The 16,705-nt window shown below is 32.2% G+C and overlaps 2 protein-coding genes across 2 annotated transcripts in view; one reads left to right on the top strand and one right to left on the bottom strand.

The window, feature by feature from the left end:
- Positions 1 to 1,561: 1,561 nt before the first annotated feature.
- LOC134692841 (uncharacterized) lies at positions 1,562 to 15,840 on the bottom strand. The gene is made up of 12 exons (XM_063553439.1): positions 15,702 to 15,840; positions 10,875 to 10,998; positions 10,357 to 10,484; positions 9,476 to 9,595; positions 9,181 to 9,260; positions 7,770 to 8,202; positions 7,135 to 7,208; positions 6,538 to 6,621; positions 5,849 to 5,981; positions 3,420 to 3,542; positions 2,544 to 2,674; positions 1,562 to 1,854 (listed from the first exon to the last, which is right to left on the bottom strand). Exons 1-12 carry the CDS (start codon positions 15,772 to 15,774, stop codon positions 1,624 to 1,626), a joined length of 1,734 nt encoding a protein of 577 aa, XP_063409509.1. The 5' UTR covers positions 15,775 to 15,840; the 3' UTR covers positions 1,562 to 1,623.
- Positions 15,841 to 15,886: 46 nt separating this feature from the next.
- The window catches only part of LOC134692843 (uncharacterized), a 46,769-nt gene continuing 45,950 nt past the window's right edge, over positions 15,887 to 16,705 (top strand). The window contains exon 1 of the mRNA XM_063553444.1: positions 15,887 to 16,004. Coding sequence (XP_063409514.1) covers positions 15,956 to 16,004 — 49 coding nt within the window. The 5' untranslated portion in view covers positions 15,887 to 15,955. The remainder of the gene's footprint in view (positions 16,005 to 16,705) is intronic.

The raw sequence follows: 16,705 nt of genomic DNA on the forward strand, positions 1-16,705 counted from the left end.
AAATGAGACTTTTGTTTCACACTATGACATACTCAGCTCCTGCTAGTATACTAAAGACTGGGTTCACACTGCGATACACTTAGATCCTATATCAAATGAGACTTTGGATTCACACTGTTACACACTCAGATTCTTTATCAAACGAAACTTTGGTTTTACACTGTGACACACTCAGATCCTATATCAAATGAGACTTTGGTTTCCCACTTTGACACACTGAGATCTTACACCAAACAAGACTTTGGATTCACACTATTACACACTCAGATCCTTTATCAAATGAGACTTTGATTTCAAACTGTGACACACTGAGATCTTACACCAAACAAGACTTTAGATTCACACTGTTACACACTCAGATCCTTTATCAAATGAGACTTTGATTTTACACTGTGACACACTCAGATCCTATATCAAATGAGACTTTGATTTCAAACTGTGACACACTGAGATCTTACACCAAACAAGACTTTGGATTCACACTATTACACACTCAGATCCTTTATCAAATGAGACTTTGATTTCAAACTGTGACACACTGAGATCTTACACCAAACAAGACTTTAGATTCACACTGTGACACACTCAGATCCTTTATCAAATGAGACTTTGATTTTACACTGTGACACACTCAGATCCTATATCAAATGAGACTTTGATTTCAAACTGTGACACACTGAGATCTTACACCAAACAAGACTTTGGATTCACACTATTACACACTCAGATCCTTTATCAAATGAGACTTTGATTTCAAACTGTGACACACTGAGATCTTACACCAAACAAGACTTTAGATTCACACTGTTACACACTCAGATCCTTTATCAAATGAGACTTTGATTTTACACTGTGACACACTCAGATCCTATATCAAATGAGACTTTGATTTCAAACTGTGACACACTGAGATCTTACACCAAACAAGACTTTGGATTCACACTATTACACACTCAGATCCTTTATCAAATGAGACTTTGATTTCAAACTGTGACACACTGAGATCTTACACCAAACAAGACTTTAGATTCACACTGTGACACACTCAGATCCTATATCAAATGAGACCTTGATTTCACACTGTGACACACTCAGATCCTATATCAAATGAGAATTTGATTTCAAACTGTGACACACTGAGATCTTACATCAAACGAGTCTTTGATTTCACACTGTGACACACTCAGATTTGATGATGTGTCACATAATTCTTTTTTTTTATACCTAAATTAGGCCGATTTTGTTGTTGTTGAGTGTTGTATCATTGGCAATTGTACCACATCTTCTTTTTTATATTATTTACAAATAGTGATATGGATTTCTTCATATCAATGAAAAGTCCTTCCAATAAATTTCATTAATACATCAACTTTGATAATTTCAGTGCAAAATCTTTACCAGTCTTTTTTGCAGCCATTTCCGATCCATAATGTTAAAAATCCTAAACACAAAATCTAGCAGACTTGTTTAATCAAATCAAATATTTGCCAGACTGAATGTTCTTATCCCTCCTAAATTCAGTGGAGGGGTAATAGGTAATACACAATGAAATGCCAACAAATGCCTTATTGATACATTTATTACAAACATATAAATAAAATGTTGTGTAGTCTTATCACAATATTATGACAGTAAAGGTGTTGATTCATTTATATCAGGATTTTGCTTAAAAGTTGTATTAACTGCTGAACTGTTTCCTGCCAGTCTGTTATTAGCTGCTGAACTATTTCCTGCTAGTCTGTTATTAGCTGCTGAACTGTTGTCTGTGTGTATATTTTCTGCTGACTTGTAGTTTATGTCACTTTGGATTTTTGAAGTAGGCAATAGTCGGCTAAAAGACAGTAACAACATCAGCTAAAAAATACAAATAAATGAGAACTGTTTTAAATATATGCTTTATTTATACTTATCAGTAAAATATGTTCCTTCTAATACCAACAATTATGAATAACAAAAAATATGAGGCAGGCATTACCTGTGAAACAGAAGTCAGTATGAATTATTTTTTTGTTACTTCAAAATCTCTTCCAAAGAAAACGAAATATCATAACATTTCCGATTTTGGTTCTGTTGTTAGGGATTTTACTTGTGACATTATTTAAGTTATGACGTCATGTTCAAGGAAAACAAAGAAACCCAATGCATCAGGTAACGTTAATTCATATCAAAGACAAAGAATTATTAAAAATGATATAAAATGTATTGGTATTGTGTTCCTTGAGTTCCTATATTTTACTAGACTTCTCAAAGTCTCACTACAACGAGAACAGAAGAAGGAAGTAGATTTCTGTATTCTGCGCAAATGCAGGAATTAAAAACACTACAAAAAGAAGTTTGAATGATTTTGAGTTCATTAGTACAATGAAAATTTAAAATTTCCCGATTTTTAAAAAAAACAATATTTGTTTTATTGATTTTTCTACTGTAATAGGGGACTTCGTCCCCACATAAAGTAAGCTATATCATCTCTGAGGTATTCTAATAATTCTGTGATTTGAGTTACAAAAGTATTTTGATAGATAAGATTTCATTGTAAAACTCACTAAAGATACACCCAGGAGACTCAACATCACACCAAACATTAGATATGGCCATTTCAACGTGGATCCTGCCCATAGTGGAGCAATTATTGTACTTAGTCCAACTGTAGTTCTTCTCAAGCCTTGACTTAATCCTACAAAAGATAATAAAAAATAAACATACTATGATTGGATTTTGATTGAGTTAAGCCTTCCAATTGATATTTTATTGTGTGTTTTTCTATGTTGTGATGTTATGCTATTGTTTCAGAAAAGGGGAGAAGGTTAGGTACCATTAAAATTTAATCCCACTGCAAATGTTTGCACCTGTCCTAAGTCAGGAATTTGATGTACAGCAGTTTGTTTGTGTAATTTATACATGTTGTTTTTTATATACATTAGACCGTTGGTTTTCCCGTTTAAATGGTTTAACACTAGTAATTTTGGGGCCCTTTATAGCTCGTTGTTCGGTGTGAGCCAAGGCTCTGTGTTGAAGGCCGTACATTGACCTATAATGGTTTAATTTATAAATTGTTATTTGAATGGAGAGTTGTCTCATTGGCACTCACATCACAACTTCCTATATCTATGTAAGTCAAATGTCATGTTTGTTTATTTCCTATTTTTGGGTTTCCAGGTCTGAGATCTAGAGTGAATGAGAGGATAATGGTAATATTTTGCTCATTGAAAGAAAAAGAAAATTACTTTTAAAGGTATTTTAAATTAGAACTTGATGATGATACTGGATGGCTGTTCAACGATCAGCAGCAAATTAAATGTATATTCAGGACAACAAAAGTAAATGTCATTTGAACTTCAGGTTTGACATAAATGTTGGTTAAAAGGTGATCTCTAACTCTTTAATGCCCACAGCAAAGTGTTAGACAATTAAGAACTCACCCTGTATTTCTTTTGGTAATAACTTTGTATATAAAGACATACTGCAGGTAAATAAAAATGGTAGTGCTAACATGTCTAAAGCTATCCCTATCACAAACTTCCATATGTTTTCTGCTGGGGTATCTGCAAATAAGAATAAAGAAAATAACAAGTAAACTGCGAGCTACTGCTCACTGATGATACCCCCGCCGCAAGTGGATAATATTAATAGTGTAAAAATATGCAAGTGTTCGGTAAACAGGAAGTTGTCAAGTGATCAATCTGAAAACGCATCACACGGTATAGCTGACTTATATAAATCCTGAAACAAAATTTCAGAAATCCTTGTATTGTAGTTCCTGAGAAAAATGTGACGAAAATTTTCAACTTGGCTATCATGTGTAAAATCGTACAAGTGTTCGGTAAACAGGAAGTTTTCAAGTGATCAATCTGAAAACGCATCACACCGTATTGCTGACTTAGATAAACCCTGAAACCAAATTTCAGAAATCCTTGTATTGTAGTTCCTGAGAAAAATGTGACGAAAATTTTCAACTTGGCTATCATGTGTAAAATCATACAAGTGTTCGGTAAACAGGAAGTAGTCAAGTGATCAATCTGAAAACGCATCACACGGTATAGCTGACTTAGATAAACCATTAAACCAAATTTCAGAAATCCTTGTATTGTAGTTCCTGAGAAAAATGTGACGAAAATTTTCAACTTGGCTATCATGTGTAAAATCGTACAAGTGTTCGGTAAACAGGAAGTTGTCAAGTGATCAATCTGAAAATGCATCACACCGTATAGCTGACTTAGATAAACCCTGAAACCAAATTTCAGAAATCCTTGTATTGTAGTTCCTGAGAAAAATGTGACGAAAATTTTCAACTTGGCTATCATGTGTAAAATCTTACAAGTGTTCGGTAAACAGGAAGTAGTCAAGTGATCAATCTGAAAATGCATCACACGGTAAAGCTGACTTAGATAAACCCTGAAACCAAATTTCAGAAATCCTTGTATTGTAGTTCCTGAGAAAAATGTGACGAAAATTTTCAACTTGGTTATCATGTGTAAAATCATACAAGTGTTCGGTAAACAGGAAGTAGTCAAGTGATCAATCTGAAAACGCATCACAAGGTATAGCTGACTTAGATAAACCATGAAACCAAATTTCAGAAATCCTTGTATTGTAGTTCCTGAGAAAAATGTGACGAAAGTTTCATGGGACGGACTGACTGACGGACGGACTGAAGAACGGACTGAAGGACTGACGGACTGACGGACAGACAGAGGTAAAACAGTATACCCCCCCCCCCTTTTTTAAAGCGGGGATATAAAAATCAACCGTCTGAACAGTAAGCTCTTATGGCATACTATAATATATGGCTATTAGTAGTCTTGTAGGACTTTTTATTCAGTTTCTTGTGTATATTTCCTAGTTTAGTATGACATCCATTATCAGTGACTGAACTAGTATACATTTTTTAGGGGCCAGCTGAATCATGCCTCGAAGTGCTGGAGTTTCTTGGTACATTGAAGACCCATCACAGGGAGATAACTTCAGCTGTTGTCTGCTCTTTTGTCAGGTTGTTGTCTCTTTGACACATACCCCTTTTCCATTCTCAATTTTATATAAATAATACAGGGTGATAGAGCAGATTGTTACTATGGTAAAATATTGTCAACTAAGTAATATTTTCTGTTCTATTACTCTCTCAGCTATTTGTTATTTCCTTTATTATACTGAATGTTCTGTTACTATTGTCTGTTGAATCGGTTTGGTCACTGTTTTCCTTATTTTCTATAATCAAACACCAAGAAACAGAATGTTGTTTCAGGAAGCCCTTCATTGTAGGTTCAGAGAAAAAAAGTGATCACAGCTTAATACAAAAGCCACCCAAGAAGACAGATTAATGTTCTTTTAAATTACCTTTGGTGAAGGGACAAAGAGTTTTGTTGTGTTTGTCCAGTGTGGACAGGGTATACCTTGCAAATTTTGTTCATACACCTTCCAAAATTAATTACTTTATATTTCATGCAAAAAATAGTAAAATGAAATTACATGTACGGGTACAAAAAAATGGGGCATGAATTTCTAGGTTAGGTAGTGATTTGGTCCAGTTTGAAAAGGTCAAAATTAGTTCAACTGAAGCTGTCAAACTGAGTTATTAGTCCCCTAAACATGAAACTGTTTATATCTTGAGTTAGAGCCGATAGAATCTTCTATAATTTTGTTATAGTTTGTCATAAAAGTCATGAAAGTAGTACAAGTCTCTGTGTAAATCTCTTTTGAATAGTGCTAAATAGTGCGATTTTTTAAATTAAGAGGTTTTTCTATCAAATTTGAAATTCACTATAAAAATATCTGTTATCTGGTTAATACTACATCTTAAGCCATCTATTAGGGGTATAAAAAAAAGATTTATGTTTAAAATCATATAACTTACCATTATAGGCCCTGGGGACAACGTACATGAGCCATCCATTAGCCATAGCCAGTAAAAAACATCCCATTAATATCATTGTTCTATCTTTCAAATGTTTACTTAGTATCCGTACTAATATAAACACCAATATAATCTAAAAAAAAATAACATAATGACAATCAAATGTATATTTTTTCTATCATAGTAAAGCTCTCAAAAAATTGTATTATTCACTATCATTATGTTGATCTCTTGTTAATAGCTCTATATTGATTCTATGTACAAAAGTCTTTTTAAAGAATATTTTTCAGTTTGTTTTGTCATTACATGTACTTCATAACCCCTTTATACTGCATTGTATTTCACATCAGTTGTGTCGCATGTGACAGTCAGAAAAAAATATTCATTGTATAATTGAAAACTTTTCAAACTTTCATTTTATACTTGAAATGAAACTAAATATTCCCTAATCATAAACTAATAGGACAATTGTAGCTTCATGCTTGTAATAATAATATTGTCATAAAATATTTTATTTATTCCACCTGATTTCTTCAGTTTAATGTATGTAACTGATTTTTACACTTCTTTATAAGTTGGGGAACTTTGTGAGAATAGCAATAACCTAATTATATAATGTTGGGAGTGAAATGAAGGTGCCCTTAGACAATTTGGAGTATGACCCAATATAAGAATTCAGAATTTAATACCTCTACCCCAGCACCGCAATACATCAAGCTGTTCTCCAGTTCTCCCCAGTGTAACAGTTTATTTGATAGTGGAGTTGCCATCGTCTGAAATTAAATATTTTCTGTAGGTATCATTACAAATAACAATATACAGTCATCAAGCTCTAACTCAACCAATGTCTAAAAAATTCTAAGCTTAAAACATTTAAATACAAATAAAATTTGTAAATTATTAGTGGCACAATGATATCTGTTAGCTAGGTAATTAGATATAAATGATAAATGAGGCTAGGCTGACATATTAAATGTATAATAATCGTAAAATTTGTTTCTTGAATTGTATATATGGCCAAAATTGGAAGCAATGCAATTGGATTGTAACACAATTCAGAAAGGATGAAAAGGATAGTTCTCTGTAACAAAATATACAGCCTTACAAAAGATTATATTAGTACTCCCTTTCATTGTCCTTATTTTCTATCAATTTTTATTATTATACTTTTTACATTTTATGTTTAATAGTTAGATATCCCACGTTCTTAAATTTAATATTCACTAAAATTCTGACATGCTAAACCAATTTACAGTAATTATTAATCTGAAATTATTCATATTTACCTCTAAAGACACTTGACTAAATAAACTTATAAACTGTACACCAAGTAATGTGACAATTTCTTCTCTGACATACACTGAAAACAAAAAAATGGATAACATTCAAATGTTTGTTTACCAAAAAAAAATATGCTTATTTTTCATATTTTCATACAACTGAAAAGAAAGAAATAGATATTAGTTTGAACATTCAATATTAAAACAAATGATGCTAATATACATAAACAACTGAAGACATTACTTTATAAATACTATAATATTTTAGAAGTGTCTCTTTGTTTACATTGCTAATGAAATCAAACATAAGTTACATAATAGTATATGTATGACCAATGTAACCCGTCAGAGTCCTACTAATTATATAAGTTTGATATAAATTACATAGAAGGTTTAGAAAAGAAAAAATAAGTCCATCTGATTGTATGGGAACCAAGTTAGCCACCTTATTCAATTAAATGATGTTACTTGGTATATTAGAATCAGTTTTCAAAGAATTTTCCTAAAGGATTTTCAAAAAAGTAATTTTTGCATAATTGCTCTATAAGAAATGAAAGATAGGCATCGCTCTGTCATTATACAAAAATATATTTTGACAACCAACCTTATTTCTATCCCATAATAAATTGTTACTACTTTACTTTTATAAAAGAATGCCCCGCTGAGTTTTTCTTTTATGACTGGTTCCTCTGTCTTTACATGCTTTACTTCACTTATCTGTTTCTCATAATCAGTGTTAGACTGGATCCCTTCAATATCTGCACTGATATCGTAAGTATTGGGACCAGTTATCACAGCGTCATAGGTTGAAGGATTCTGATTAAATAATGTGTCACTAGATATGAATGGATCATTCTGATTGGATAATGTGTCACTAGATATGAATGGATCATTCTGATTGGATAATGTGTCACTAGATATGAATGGATCATTCTGATTGGATAATGTGTCGCTAGATATGACTGGATTCTCCATTCTTTCCTGTTCAAGCTCTTGTTCTTTTATTTTATGTAAATCAGTATAAAACAGTACCAGTAATAATAATTCTAATGTCCATAGACATGCCATGAAAGCCTGGAAAGAAAATAAATAATTAAAAATGATTTATATACATGTGTATATTTGAGATTCACACTGGACATTTCATACATCATTATTTTACTGTACCTAATACGAAGTTCTGGCTAAGGGTAAGCAGATCCTGCTCCTCATGTGGTACCCATCGTGTTGCTCATGTTATTACAAATCAGGTAAGTAGTCTAATTTGGTAGGTCACATTCATGAAAGGGAAGGGGATTGTAGATATCACGTAAGGAACATATCAAATATCATTTCTGAAACGGTTATTCCATGAAGATCAATCAACTCGTGATGGCGTCCTTAAAATTTACACAAAGTGATGATTTCAACTTTACCATTTGAATCTCTTGGTTTAAACAGTTCCTTGTGAGCAGCAACCCTCTATCAAGAAAATCATGATAGGAAATGCAAGTAGAGGAATATCGTACCAAATAGGAGATATATATACCCTGTATGCAGGTGCTGCTGGAATGTTGCTACTTTGAAATGGAAAATTCACAAGTGGAAAGCTGAAATCATCTCTTTTGTTGTAAAGTTTTGTTTTCAACCAACCCTCATTGTCAATTTTTAAATGTACATAAGAGTTGAGTTATCTCCCATTGTTCCCAGGTTTTATATACATGTACACAACAACTGTTTTGAATATCATGGTAGTTATTATTTAATACAATTTACCAATACAAGTCAGTAAAATAAGGGATCTAATTAAGCTCTGTACAATTCTTTGACTAAAAAATAAAACTAATGATCATTAATTTATTTGGGTTGTTGTTTCTTTGACATATTCCCCATTGCAATTCTCAATTTTATTAATGCATAAGTAATTTGGTTGTAAATCCTTTCATGAGTGTGAAGCATAATCCGAGTGACTCAGATAACCTTACAACATTTGACATGTTTTTATCTTATTTTTCATCAATCACTTAAAATGCTTTATCTGCTAGATGCTATAAAACAGATATACTACCTTACCCCAGGGTCTGTGTATTTGTTCACTTTAAATGGACCAACATCAAAGTTGGCAAGTCGAAGAAAAACATTAAGACCAGGCCCTGAAAGAAAGAGGAAACTGTCATGAGATAATTCACCTCCCAATGAAATAAATACTTCCAGAGAAATTAACACTATATTCTATTCATTAGTGAGCCTTTTTAGTTGTATGCATGAATAGGCAGTGAATTTTTTTTTAATTAAGGAAATAAAAAAGAACAAATTTTTTTTACAGACAAATCTAAAATGAAGTATATATACATTTGTACACATGTACCTATCAAGAGGCCACTTTGTCTAATTGCAATCATTGTGGATAATATTCCTGTTCTTTCTTCTTCAGTGGTCACTCGAGATATCTCAGCTAAAATCACAGACTCAGCTCCTGCTCCAACACCTAAAATCACAAAAGTATATACATATACTAAAGAAACATTCATTTTCATGTGACCATGTGACTAAAATTTCGGGTTTTGTATCTATATAAGAATTCTTAGAAATTTAATTTTGTAGTTTCCATTAATTGAAAGTGATATTATATTGAAGTTGAGTTTTCATGGGGTTTATAATTTCATAGATATAGTCTTTCCACAAAATAAACGAAATTAAATCCTCCACAAAAATTTCTGATTTTACAGTAAATAAACCAGATATTGGTCAGGCTGAATGAGAAACTAAAGTTCTACTAATTACCAATGGTTATGGAAAACTAAAAGTAGCACTTAACTCATCAGCCCAAGGCATAAAAAGAAGAACAAAATGTTTCTTTACATTTTCTACAAAATTATTTCAAGGATTGTTGTCTCACGTAACTGCATATCTATTCTTTATATTTCTTCCTTTTAATATGTTTAAATTGCATACGCTGGCAACAAAATCTGTCCTAGGATTATTACTGTAGATTCATTATTATTCGTTGGGTATCAATTTTCGTGGGTTTCGTGGGAATAGGTGAACCACAAATTCAAAAGTTCAACGAATATCATATTTTCAATAGGCTTTGTATAAAAAGATTGGCAAAACGTGAAATCAAATTTCCACAAATATGCAAGTTTTCAGCAATCCACAAAAATATATATCCATGAAAATAAATGACTCCCCAGTATACAATATTACTGGTTATTACAAACCTATACAATATTACTGGTTATTACAAACCTGCTATCAGTCGACTTGCTAGCAAAAACCATTTTGAATTGCCCATAAAGTACATTGTATTACCAGCAATCTCAAACACAGCACCAATCAACATTGGATACTTTGGCTTTCGAGTCACATCTGACCATCTTGAAATAAAAAAAAAATACAGTTGATTTAAAAACATAAAAAAACATTTACAAGCAGGGAAAAGTAAAATAATATTTAAACATATAGATTTATTGACATGTGTCTGTATTGATACTTGTACAGTGAGCTATAGATGTAAACTTCTATGTCATTGGTCTCTATACAAACTTTTAAGTCAACCAGCTGTTATTAAAATACAACAGTGTTTGCCTCAGCAGATACAAAATATTTCATGATTGTCCTTAATAGTTAGTTTTGTACTGTAATCATGGTAATTTGAATTTATAATGTGTTTTCCCCCTTTATTTATAAACATGATAAATGTATAGTAATGATAGTTAAAAAAAAAATGAAATACATGTAGAACAATTCCACAAATGAAATTTTACCTGCCAAACATGGGTCCTGACAGCATTGCAGTTAGACTGAAGGCAGACAGAATTAATCCTAAGAAATATTGCTGTGCATGGAATGTGTTCTCTAGGTACAGCCATAATGTTGGTAGTATAACAGCTAAAAAATTAACAAAAGTCAAGAAATATATTCATGATAAGTTATATTAATGTCATACATATCTTGATTACTGATTTCTTGCATAAAATAGTCTTCTTTTTTACTCTGCATTTTTTTTTATATATACTGGACCTTAGTATAAATCATAATCACAGGCATTTGTCTCAGATCCCCCCTCCCCCCCCCCCCTATATACCTTATTATATAACACAAAGTACTTTAATATCTTGCATTTATGAAAAATGTTACCAGGTCCTGAAATTCCCTTATAATTCCATATTCAAAGTTGTCAATTCCCACTAAAACTTAACGTTATGCCGTAAATCTAAGTTGACTTATCTACACAATGGTGTAAAATACATGTATTCCTACCTTTATTTTAGTACATCATTCATAGCCTAATCATGTAAACTTCTTTGGCTAACTATATTTTTATTTACTTTTTTGTTAGATTTTCATAAAATATACTTTATTGCCTCAACATGCAAATTAAGGTCTTCATGTATTAAAAAAAATCTATCAAATAAAAAAAAGTTCTTACTAGTTAATCATGTTAATATCTAGTTCAAATAATTAGGTTTAGCATGTTTAGTAATAACTTTTGCAAGCTATTTTTTTTTTCTGTGACTACTTGCTACAACGTGAAAGGAAGGCATCACAGAACCCCCCCCCCCCCCCAAAAAAAAAAAACAGCCTAGCAAGACATCATAATTATTTGGACTAGTCAATATCTAGGCAATCATCCTGTCATAATGATAAGGGGATGGAGTTCCCTATAACAGTAGAAAAATCAATAAAATTTATAATAAAAAAAAATCCGGCAAATTATACTAATGACATGAATGAAATCAAAAGCATTCCCAAGAGAAAATAAATCTGGAATTCCACTGGAATCCCAGCTGGAATTTTGATGGGATTCCAAGTGGGATCCCACCTAATTCCACCGGGATAAAATTTCGGGAATCCCGCCAAAAGTCCGGGATTTCCGATGTAAATCCCGGTTGAAATATACTGGGATCCCACTGGGATATTGTGGGAATTCAATTGGGATCCCACTGGGATAAAATTTCGGGATTCCCGCTAAATAAGCGGGATCCCGATGTAATGTGCTGGGATAAAATTTCGGGATTCCCGTTAAAGAAGCGGGATCCCGATGTTAATCCCAGTGGAAATATACTGGGATTCCCGGAAAAAAAAGCGGGATCCCAAAAATAAATACCAGCAGGATATACATGCACCAATTCAAATTGCACTGCCACTGGGATTGAGCCGATTCCTGGGTTATTTATGCATAAGGATACATGTCATGTTTTCCTTTCTGTTAATTAATTTGCTGTCTGTACGTCCAACTAAAGTTGCTGAGTAAATTATGGTAACTGGAATATCTGCATGCAATCCGATTCGTTGGCAGCTCCATTTAAAAAGATCAGTATATCCCCTAAAAGTATGAAAAAAATCCACAAAGAATCATTTGTTCAATACGTTTTGAAGCAACAAATTCAATAGAAATATTATTGCATGTTAATATTTATAGAATACAGTAGATTGGAAGCTAGTCCAAATAATTATGAAGTCTCGGAAGGTTATTTTAATCTTTTTGCAAATTAATTACCTTCCCCCTTTTTTTTATCCCCTGACGATAAATAACTAGCGACTTATTATTTTCACCAAATAAACATAAACACAACTGAATTAAATTTTGACATACCTACTATTTATGCCTGTTATGTGACAAGTTAAGAAGTTTATTCATTGTATATATGTTAAAAATAAATACGTCTGAGTCAGAATATATTTTCAGTTTATGCTTTCAAGACTTTCTGATGTTGATTTGCTCAGATAAAAACCATACAAATCATAGTTCCTCAATTATTTATATTTATATTCATTATATGCACATATACACATGTTTAATTAAATTATTAATGCACTTATCTGAAAACATCATCTTCGTCCTCAATGTCCATAATTCAGCGTAAACAAATTTTGATGACGTTTTTACCAGTACACAAACGTCGACGTGACAATCTCGCCCCAAATTATATTGGCCAAGTTGATCCGTCTCCGTAACGGTATTATAAATAAATTAAAGATATCGCATAAAAGTATTAATTACTGGCCAGTTTTTACTAAATATAAGAAAGGAATACTTTAGTAATCGGCATCTGGTGCATGCGGATAAGATAGTGGCTCCATTATTTAGGACAGTATTTTCTTGGGTCGAACTGTTCAGTACAATTGAAAACAAAGCACGTGGTCATCATTTTTTTTTTTTTACTTTTTACATAAGTTAAGAAGCCAACGTTTTACGACGTCAGTCATTATCTTATCATTGATACCGGACGACAACTAATATAAACGCACTTATGAGAACTTGGGGAACATTAGAAACGCCGAAGCTTGTCTGGCAAAACACCCGTTGACATTTCCTCGGACGACTAGTCATTATATCGCGAAAAATCTCGGCATTTTTCTGACTTATAAATATCTGTCAAACTGGATATTATGTGACACTTAAATGTGATTGGCTTCACCTGACAGCTTTGGTGTCATACACATTGTTAATTAACACCAATAACCTATACTTGATGTTTAATATTAGAGACATATGTATACACAAACAAAACACTTGCATATTTTCAACAACATAAATTAATTATGTTCATACAATTTCCCGTTTTAACCAGTGTCTGATATTTATCCCGTTTCATCTTTACTGGAATCCCGGCTTCAGACAGTTATCCCGAATGGGATCCCAGTTTCAGATATTTATCCCGAATGGGATCCCGCTTCCAGATGCTTATCCTGGCTTATCCCGACAATTTCACCGGGATTGCATTGGGATCCCGATCGATCCCGTTTTCGTTTTCTCTTGGGAATTACCTTTTTAATTTTCAGACTTTTTTTACTAATTCCTTGATATATATGAAAAGCAATGCCTGATGATAGCATTTCTTTGTTTACATTAAATATGACTTCAGAACTTAAATAACATCACAACTAAAATCCCTAACAACAGAACCAAAATCCAAAAGGTTGCAGTATTTCCGTTCCTTTTTTAGGTCAGATTTGAAAGTTAAAATTTGATATGTTTGAATTAAAAAAACTCATACAGACTTCTTCCCTTTCACAGGTAATGCCTACTGCATATTAATTTAAACTAGTGAGGGTGTAACCCTAGGTTTTTCTGTACTGAGAGTAAATCATCATCTTCTATTCTTCTTTGAGGTCAATATTGACCACAAGGCTTCAAATTATATGGGGACAAAGTCCCCTGTTACAGTAGAAAATTCAATAAAAAAAAAAAAGGAAAATTTGTTCTAATGAATTCAAAATTGTTCAAATTTATTTTTGTTGCGTTTTTAAATTTTTTGGATCTGCGCAGAACTCTTCTTTCGTTTCCGGTCTTGTTTGCATTAGACTATAAATAAATTGTATATTTATCAGTCGAAGAAAGGAACTTATTACTAATTAATTTTTAAAAATTGTTTGTTATAAAAAATAAAAGGTAACTGATGACAGCGTTTCTTTGTTTACATTGAATATGATGTCATAATTTAAAAAACGTCACAACTCAAATCAGAAATGTTAGGGCATTTTTAACATGTTTGATTTAAAATAAAAAAATCATACAGACTTCGTCCCCATTCACAGGTAATGCCTGCCTCATATTACTGAAGAATACATGTACTCATGTAGTCATGTACATATTTATTATATGGGGACAAAGTCCCCTATTACAGTAGAAAATTCAATAAAAAAAATAATTCTGTTCATTTTTTTTTGTCGCGTTTTTGAATTTTCGGATCAGCGCAGAAATCTACTTCCGTTTCCAGTCTTGTTTACATGAGACTTTGAATAAAATGTTTTTATCAGTTTAAGAAAGGAACTAATAAGGGGACAAAGTCCCCTATAACAGTAGAAAATTCAATATAAAAAAAAAAAAAAAATCAGGGAAAATTTTCTGAATTTTTTATTGTACTAATGAACTCAAAATCATTCAAATTTTTTTTGTCGAGTTTTTGAATTTCCGGATTGGCGCAGAAATCTTCTTCCGTTTCCGGTCTTGTTTACATGAAACTTTGAATAAAATGTATATCATGTTACATGTATATATTTATCACTCTCAGAAAGGAACTAATACTAATTCATTTAAAAAAAGTTTGTTATTAAAAGAAAAACTTTACCAGTAACCTATTGACAGCGTTTCTTTGTTTACATTGAATATGACGTCATAACTTGAATAACGTCACAACTAAAATCCCTAACAACAGAACCAACTAAAATCCCTAACAACAGAACCAAAATCGGAAACGTTACGGTAATTTACCGTTTCTCTTTTTAACATTGTTGATTTAAAAAACAAATCATAGACTTCGTCCCCATTCACAGGTAATTCCTGCTTCATATTACTAATTCATTTTAAAAAAATTGTTTGTTATTAAAAAAACGTTACCTGATGACAGCGTTTCTTTGTTTACATTGAATATGACGTCATAACTTAAATAACGTCACAACTAAAATCCCTAACAACAGAACCAAAATCAGAAACGTTACGGTATTTCCGTTTCTGTTTTAAACATTGTTGATTTAAAAAAAAATCATAGACTTCGTACTCATTCACAGGTAATTCCTGGCTCATATTACATTTTCAGGTGTTAAAAGCCATTTGAGCCATAAAACCAAATGAACCTAAAAATTACCATATTCGACACCACCCATGAAAAAGTACAACCCTAAAATTGTGTAGCAAAGCTTCTTCTTTTTGTTTTTCATGATTCAATCGGCTGCATAGGTCTGTTTTCTGAACTGTTCAATGTCAAATCTTTTCTCATTTCTGTGGGGTCATACACGTTGAAGTCAAACACTCTTCTGATTTAGCTCTATTAAAAGCTAAATACTAAACCAAATACGGCGAAGAAAAAATTCGGAAAACCAGTTTTATCAAAACAATACAATGAGCGAACAAAATGAGCTGCTAACCTTGCTTCAAATATCTGATAGTGGTGAACAAAAATATGTCATAAATTCGTTACCTCAATTTAAAACTTATGGGCTACTAACAAACACAAACCAACAAATGACAGGCAAAAAAAAGGGGGAGGGTGTGCATATATATACCCTCTTTTCAATGAATATCCTTTTCTACCTACCTGGATTCTACTTGGATTTAGACGTTTATTTGAAAACATTTTTGCCTTCTAGCAATTAAACCAGGAACATATATGTAGGACTTAAAAGTGTGATGCCTGATGGGGACGCTAAAGTACGATGGTCACTCTAAAGTGCGATGGCCTACGCTAAAGTATGATGGTTCCATACGCTAAAGTGCAATGGTCTGGGAAAATATATTCGTAAAAACGTAGTTTGATTATGTTGTTAACAGTCGTTTATACAAACCAAAAAAAAATAAATGTGCCAGAAATGAAAGAAATAATGGAAGCGAAGAGATGCATATCAATGTTTAAGTTTACCTTAAAATATTGTTGATTTTATTGAAGAGTATAAACGTCGGTAAAATAAAGGTTCATGATTTCAAGCTTAAATTATAAATTGTCCTTTAAAACATCAGTGTGTACATTGTATTTTGTAGTAAACTATAACATGTTTAATTAGTCAAAACATTTACTAAATTTTATCATCGGTATAAAGACATCATTCGTAAATATAGCTCAACATGCAGACTTCCTATACGTTCAGGTATTTC

Source organism: Mytilus trossulus, chromosome 12 (genome assembly GCF_036588685.1).
Source record: "Mytilus trossulus isolate FHL-02 chromosome 12, PNRI_Mtr1.1.1.hap1, whole genome shotgun sequence".
Classification (NCBI taxonomy): domain Eukaryota; kingdom Metazoa; phylum Mollusca; class Bivalvia; order Mytilida; family Mytilidae; genus Mytilus; species Mytilus trossulus.

Excerpts from the sequence above, each read along its gene's own strand:
- LOC134692841 (XM_063553439.1), bottom strand. The coding sequence starts at position 15,774 with ATGAAAAACAAAAAGAAGAAGCTTTGCTACACAATTTTAGGGTTGTAC. Across the intron at positions 10,999-15,701 it reads CATGGGTGGTGTCGAATATG|CTGTTATACTACCAACATTA; the intron begins GTAATTTTTAGG and ends TTAATTTTTTAG. Across the intron at positions 7,209-7,769 it reads CGGGGCATTCTTTTATAAAA|TGTATGTCAGAGAAGAAATT; the intron begins GTAAAGTAGTAA and ends TTTTGTTTTCAG.